This window comes from Poecilia formosa, unplaced genomic scaffold, assembly GCF_000485575.1.
Source record: "Poecilia formosa unplaced genomic scaffold, Poecilia_formosa-5.1.2 Scaffold5, whole genome shotgun sequence".
NCBI classification, from domain to species: domain Eukaryota; kingdom Metazoa; phylum Chordata; class Actinopteri; order Cyprinodontiformes; family Poeciliidae; genus Poecilia; species Poecilia formosa.
This window is the reverse complement of record NW_006799944.1, coordinates 6,012,838-6,019,978: the sequence shown is the minus strand read 5'-3', so window position 1 is coordinate 6,019,978 and position 7,141 is coordinate 6,012,838. Positions and strand designations below refer to the sequence as shown.

The following is a 7,141-nucleotide window of genomic DNA, read 5'->3' as shown; positions in this document are numbered from 1 at the left end:
GCAGCTAGAACACAAATTCTTTACAGTCCAAGTCAAATCCATCCATTTTCTGACACCCGTGTCCCTTAATGAGGTCAGGAGGGTTGCTGGTGCCTCTCCAGCTAATGTTCCGGGCGAGAGGCGGGGTCACCTGGACAGGTCGCCAGTCTGTTGCAGGGCAACACAGAGACAGACAGGACAAACAACCATGCGCACACACATTCACACCCAGGGACAATTTGGAGAAACCAGTAAACCTGACAGTCATGTTTTTGAACTATGGGAGGAAGCCGGAGTATCCGGAGAGAACCCACCATGCACAGGACCATCTTGCTGCAAGGCAACAGTGCAACTTACTACACCACTGTGCAGCCCAAGTCAAATCCAATGCAGCGATAATATTAATCTACCGTAGCTGTTCAAGTCTGGCAGGGGCGACTAAACCTTAGACACTTTATTTATCCTGGTCACAGTTTTTATTGTCACTACCTTAAAATCAGTTAGAGTAGCCAAAATGACTATGCATGAGTGTAGAATTAGTTCTTTGAACTTCTTCAGCACAAACTTTGTCAGTTTACGCACGTGACTACACAGACAGTGGGCGGGCGCTTGCCTGTCCACATGAAAAGCTGTCAAGAGAGAGATAAAGCTCCCAGGTGGTTCTTCAAGTCAGCCGCCTGACAGCCGGAGGGGTTATAGGTGGAGTGTGCAGCTGTATTGGTGTGTCACCTGAACTTCCTTGACCTCACAAGCGCTGCATAGCATATTTATTCGTCTGTATCCTCATTCTCGTATGGACGTGTCACACACAGGAGCAGGAACCCTTTTCGGTATTTAGGCCAGCGGCTGACCAAAAGGATTGATTTATGACTTCTGAAAGCTCTGTGAGGCTAACAACCATGAGCAGTCACGATAATGAAGCTACCACCCTGATGTCGGGTATGCGTCTACCTTGTAAGCCAGATGAAGAGTAAAGGTATCTGTTTTTTCATGTTGAATGCCAATGTAAAGTGAAGGGGAATATTTCATATCGTTTCCTGACATGATGGCTACATCAGTACCAGAAATGAAAATAATCTGACATATTGGAAGACCTTTAATAGAGCTCTTCAGTCACACAAATAATACTGGGCTAACACCATTAAACATGTAAATGGTCACAGATGGCATTTATTTAATGTTATCAGGAAAAAAAGACATTGTTTATTCATCAAACCAGTCAACTTTGGTCAATTAGCAACTTGAACATTTTGAGAATGTACATCGGACAATGACACAAAAAAAAGGTCTGTACGAAATAAATAGCTATGTTGCTCATTTACAGCTTGGCTGGGAGAAAAAAACAAAACAAAAAAAAAACAAAAAACAAAAGGGTTAATCTTCATATTTAAAAATGGCATACAGATGTGATGTGATTCTCGTGAACTCACTAACTGCTCCAAAAAAAGCTGTCCTTTTTAAATAAAGCTTTTCACGTTTAATATGTACCTTCAAGAGCCTGTTATAGTTAAATAAATAGAATGCTTTCCATTTCTAACATGCACATCCAATTTGTCCGGGGAAACTATTTACAGTTCACTGATCCTACACGTCCGCCTCTTTATTTCATTTATTTTTTTTTTCTTTTTTAGTTTTTAACTCCTCTACACGTTTCTTTCTCGTCACAAACGCTCATACGCACACGAATGTACAGTCACTCTTGCAGACATGCTGCATCTATATACTATTAACACAATACCTAAATCTATGGCAAGTGATCAAATGCTAACGGTGAACATGGAAGTCCATGTAGTGTGAAGAAGAAATAGTCCAAACACCACATCTTAACCAGGGAGGGAGGGGCTTACAAAAAGTTAGTTTACAATTGATCATGCACTGTATAAACTCAGCGTATTATTTGGCTTGACAGGTTTTCATCAGTGACTTCCGTATCTACTTGTTTTCTTTAAGTGAACAAAGAAAAGAGTGAGGAATAAGCAATCCTACCAAATAATCTCTAAGAATATTTAAGTCCTGTGTAAGTCCCCGCCGTTCTTCACTCTCCTACATCAAAGTGGTTTAGCTATCTTTTCATTAGCTTCCGTGCGTAACCAGGAGCTGCTGGAAGGGGGTCGTCTCTTCATGTCCATAGTAGTGTAGGAACCCCACGCCATCGCGCCGTAGTAGGTTGAGATGGGCAGTTTTGTTTTTTACTTCTCTCTGCTTTTTTTCTTTTCTTTTTTTTTATTCTTAACGGCGACAATTTTTGATCCGCTCTTTTTCATGACGCAAAGTAAGAGTTCTGCATTGAGTAGAGGCGGTCGATGGGGTTTCCCACGCGGGCCTGCATGGAGTTGACTTCTGAGGACGCCATAAAGCAGTCGCTGAGGCTGGTTAAAGACGTGTCGCTGTCTATGTCGTGGAACGCAGAGTCGTTACCTGTGAGGAGAGGACATGGGGGCGATCAGTCGTCAGAATTCAAAGCGAGCCTGTTCTGGAGTAAGGTTTAAAAAAAAATACCACAAGGTGTTGACTAAAAATGTATAGCATGATGTAACCGCTTAAGAGAAAAGTAGCAATATTTCATACTACTGCTAAAACCTTTTTAAGGACAGTTTCAATATGTGTGACATTTCTTTATTGTTTTTTTTTTAAATACATAAACTATAAAAAACACATACACACCAAATGTAGTAGCAGTCTCTAAGCGCTGTTATGCAAATTATCAAGAGCAGAACGGAAAAAAAAATACGATACAGTAGCACCGGAAAAACAAGCTAATATTCACTGACATGACGGGCACGCTGCTTGCAACATGACTACTTTTATTTTTCTTGTAAACAAGAAATAAATGCGTCCTTAGCCAGCTGAGCAGGCGTGTGGAGAAACATTTAGTTCCTTCCAACTGAACTAAGCTTTTGCCTCTCCTGCACTTTGACTGCCATCTCATTAATACACTCTGATGCTGTGGAATGGTATGCAGGAACATTTCAAGCTGCTGCCACATTGTTTCTAATTTTTTTCATATATGATGGCGTATTGAGTAGAACTTACCATGCAGGTCTAAATATGAGGAACTGAAGAGGATTGAGAAGACATTAAAGTTCTGTAAAATGTGTCAGTTTTGAAGGGTTTGAGGCTATCGACTACAGGTTTCCTTAAATACAAAACATTTTACCAAGTGGCGTAATAAACAGAACTTGACTACATTATTTTATGACCTGGATCAAATATGAACACATGTAACGACTTTGAAATTACCTATATCATGGGAATAAGTTGGCTTTATATATATGTACAGAAACTGAATCTGTCTTGTAAAATGACTTCAGACGTTTGTTGTGAATCAACGATATATAAATGTAGTTTTGGAACTCAACAGAGATGCAAAATAGCGTAACATGGGTATTTCCGAAGCTGATACATCTTGATACCAGCATTGTCCATTCAGAGGGAGAGACATCAGACCAAAAAAAAAAAATAAATAAATTAAACACTGGGCTATGACTATAAAATCACAGCAGCCTTGTATTTAAGATTTATAGCAGAGTTGGAAAATTATAATTACTAATAGTCACTTTGAGAAATAGCTGTTGTGTGTCATCACAATTGCGAGAAGACTTTTGTTAGATATCATCAAAGCTCACTTTTTGCTGCCCTCCCCGGTACGATTGAAAGGCAGCGAGGGAGCATGTAAACAAGGGGCACCCTCTTAAAAGATCTGGTTAATAGCAACTGTTTACGCCTTTCATAAAAACCTCAATGTGTTATTTCTCTGGGGGGAATAGTTAACTTTATTACACTCTGGATCTTAATGATAGTGTTGCACAAAACGGGGACAGCGTTTTGAGAGATATCTTTTAATGCCTTGCCAATATTGTTCTGCTCCCCAAACCAAAGGAGAGTGATGAGACGAGGGATTTGGTTTCTTACTGCCGCGAAGAACTAAATGGGAGCAAATTATAAGGAAGTTATGAACTTCGGGAAACGGTCCCACTGGGACACGTTGAGGACATCACTCAGAAATGTGCTGTTCCAGTTACGTCCCATGGACTCGAACGTTGATCGACTCATGTTCCCGCCCTGCCTCTATTTGCATTTTAATTCCGTCTCGTATCAAACAGAAATCGGAGGCTTGTTGTCTTCCCGCTCCTGCTCCTCCATTATCTCACCCTCCTCGGACTGCGGTGCATCTCGGGCGGCGGCCTGCGCCAAGCCACATGTTTCTGCCGACATTAGGAAACATCATCAGTGACAAAGCATCTCTTAGAAGTGGAGGCATGGAGTCGAAACCGTATTAAACAGATCTGAAAGCACACTTCAAAACCCCGAGAGTTTATGAGAACAGTCGTGTTATCTCATGTGGGAGGAGATGCTGCTCGCTCCTCTCGGGGGATCGGCTTAAATCAGGGAGCTGTGGCCAGGGAACATGTCCCGCACAGAGGGGGCCGTGGGGCTGGTTACGGGACGGGCATGTGTTCGTCTCGTGGGAGGCGGATGCTCACCATATGGGTTCATATGGTCCCCAGGCATCTGTGGGGGGGTGAGCCCCTGCTGGAACGGGTCTGTGCTGTAGCCGTTCTGATCCATGGTGACCAGCTGCTGCTGAGGGGGAGCCAGCGGTGTAAAGGAGTTCATCATCCCCTCCATCCGATTGGACATCACCTCTGCAGCGAATGGAAAAACAAAAACATGTACTTACATAAAACATCTTTAATGAAGCAAAAAAAAAAAAAAGACATAACGATGGCAGTAGGCCTCCAAAAAAAAGAACTGGATTCACACCTTAAGTAATATCCTCTTTGTGTTGTCAATCTACCGTAACCAACCATTCAGTCTTGTTGACTGAATCTGAATATTGTTTTATGGCAGTAACTCGACTCACTAAGTGAAACGCGTTACATAGATCAATTACACACAGACCGATGCTTTCGAGATTTTTATCGTAATTATGATGATTTTCTTTTTGATCCTTATATAAAAAAATAACGTTTAAGATCATAATGGATCAATAAAAAACATTTTTGATCCAGAAATTTGGGCTTCATGAAAAGCAGGTTTAACACAAACAAACCTCTTCTCAACACATATTCTAATTTACTAATTGTGACTGTGCTGTAGAACTAGACGGTAACCAGTTGTGCCTTGCTTAAATCACATCCGTCTCCCATGAATTTGCACACTGATGGCTCTTGGTTCAAGGTGTGCATACATAAAGATATGGAAAACACGTTTCCTTATTTTGATAATAATTCTGCCCCAGTATTGACAGAGTACAGGATGGACGTTATTAAACAGAATTCACGTTGCCAGTTCAAGTGGATTACCTTCGACCTGTGATAACACATTTTCCATTTTCAAGCACATTTTAACAAAACCATGACAACAAATCGCCACATATTTATCATTATGCAAGGTTTCCAAATATTTACAAGCCTACAAAATCATGTGCATTTATAAACCTCATTTGCTAGATAACTCTGGTGCTACTGGGGGCCCCCTGTTGGTATAGAGAGTCTAAAACAGCTGGTCAGGGTTCTTTCGCCTTGGGCCGTCTCTGTTTGCCTACTGCAGTTGCTTTTGAGAAACGCTCCTGCGACTATCCAATACCTCGATTGCTCGCCTGTCTCTGTGTTAGCATTTCCATGGTAACCTACAGTAGTTCTGCCACAATTCCCCTTGACAAACACTGCTTTTGGCTGACTGAGTGTCAAGAGGGACACAAAGCTGTCTCGCAGCCTCAATACTCGAGCCCGTCCCCCTCCCCCACCACCACCGCGTTTCACTTTCCAGCGGTTTTACAAAATGATGTCTGTCATTTCTTTTGTTTGCCTCCGGAAAACAATTTCCAACTTTGTTCTGTGGTGCTGTTGTTTACCCGCTGACGTGTTTGTAATCCGTTATCCTTGCGTAATCGCTGATTAACAAATTTGATTACAGTGCAACACGGCTACGTAATGAGGGAGTTCTCGGTTTCCAAACATCAAAACTCGAAATAGCTTAATTGTTTAGTTTTGTCGGGTTAATTAGAAAGGGCTTTGCAAATATATGCATCCTTCAACATTTTCCGCATTTTGTCACATTGAAAACACAAACATCTATGTATTTCATTGAGATCTAATTTTAACCGATTTAATATTAATCGCAAGGAGTAATGAAAAGAATAATTTGTTTTCATTAAGTTTTTACAAAAAAAACAAAAACAAAACAAAAAAACAAATCTGAACAGAGTGGTATGCATTTGCATTTGGCTCCCCTGAGCTAAATAGTTTTGCTTACGGTTGCAAATTTAATGGAGCACGTCTCTTATCAGGTTACCCGTAGTTAGCAGCATCAATGGCAGCCGCTCACACACCTCTCTAAATGTCTCATTTTGGTCTCATCTCACCAGAGTACCTTCATCCACATGGCTGCTGTGTCCCCGACATGGCTTGTTATAACTTTGTAAACAGACTGCATGTAGCTTTGTTGTTTCTTGCTACACGTCTAACAGCTGTTCTTCTGACAGATTATCCCATCGCAGCAGTGGCAGCTTTATAAGTTTCCACATGTAAGACACCATTACCATTTTCAGATAATGGATGGAACAATGTTCTGTCAGCTGGGATATTGTTTCATTTAATTTAGGGGTGTGAGAGTAATGGATGGTTGTATGTTGCATGGATGTTTCAAATTGTAAAAAAATAAAAATAAATAAATAAATAAAAGGTTCAAGGGGGAGGAAAACATTTGCCAGGCCCCGCACAGCCACCGCTGGTGCCGAGAATATGAAGGTAGTACCTTGGCCGAGCCGCTGGGAATTCTGCTGCTCTTGTTGTTGCTGCTGTCTTCTTGCCAACTTCTTCATCTGAAACGAAGGAGTCAAAGTTGTGAAGAACTCCCAAAACCAACATGCTGTCTTTAATTTAAAAAGGATGCTCCTCGCTGTTCACCCTTGCGTGAACCGCCTGGAACCTCTATCTCAGCGCGCCTCGTTGTCGAGTATCAAAGGTTTTCGCCAGATAATCATCAGCAAAGAGGAGGGCGTAGACATTTAATGCAGGACCAAGCGAGATTTGCAACTCTTCGCTCTCGTTCTCCGCATTTCAGCGGGAGAGGAATGCGGTGATAAGTTTTAACGCACGCATAGTTGTGGTGATTTAGTGGCGAAAACGGAACGGGGCAGTTCTTTCAGACGGGGAGA

At 41.7% G+C, this 7,141-nt stretch overlaps 1 protein-coding gene across 3 annotated transcripts in view; it reads right to left on the bottom strand.

Moving 5' to 3' along the window:
- Window positions 1-1,124: 1,124 nt before the first annotated feature.
- Window positions 1,125-7,141, bottom strand: part of lmx1bb (LIM homeobox transcription factor 1, beta b) — a 73,588-nt gene continuing 67,571 nt past the window's right edge. For all 3 annotated transcript variants that reach the window (XM_007565094.2, XM_016678351.1, XM_016678349.1), the window contains 3 exons: window positions 6,739-6,805; window positions 4,464-4,625; window positions 1,125-2,397 (listed from right to left, as the gene is read on the bottom strand). In XM_007565094.2, the coding sequence (XP_007565156.1) occupies window positions 2,240-2,397; window positions 4,464-4,625; window positions 6,739-6,805 (387 nt within the window). In that variant the 3' untranslated portion in view covers window positions 1,125-2,239. The remainder of the gene's footprint in view (window positions 2,398-4,463; window positions 4,626-6,738; window positions 6,806-7,141) is intronic.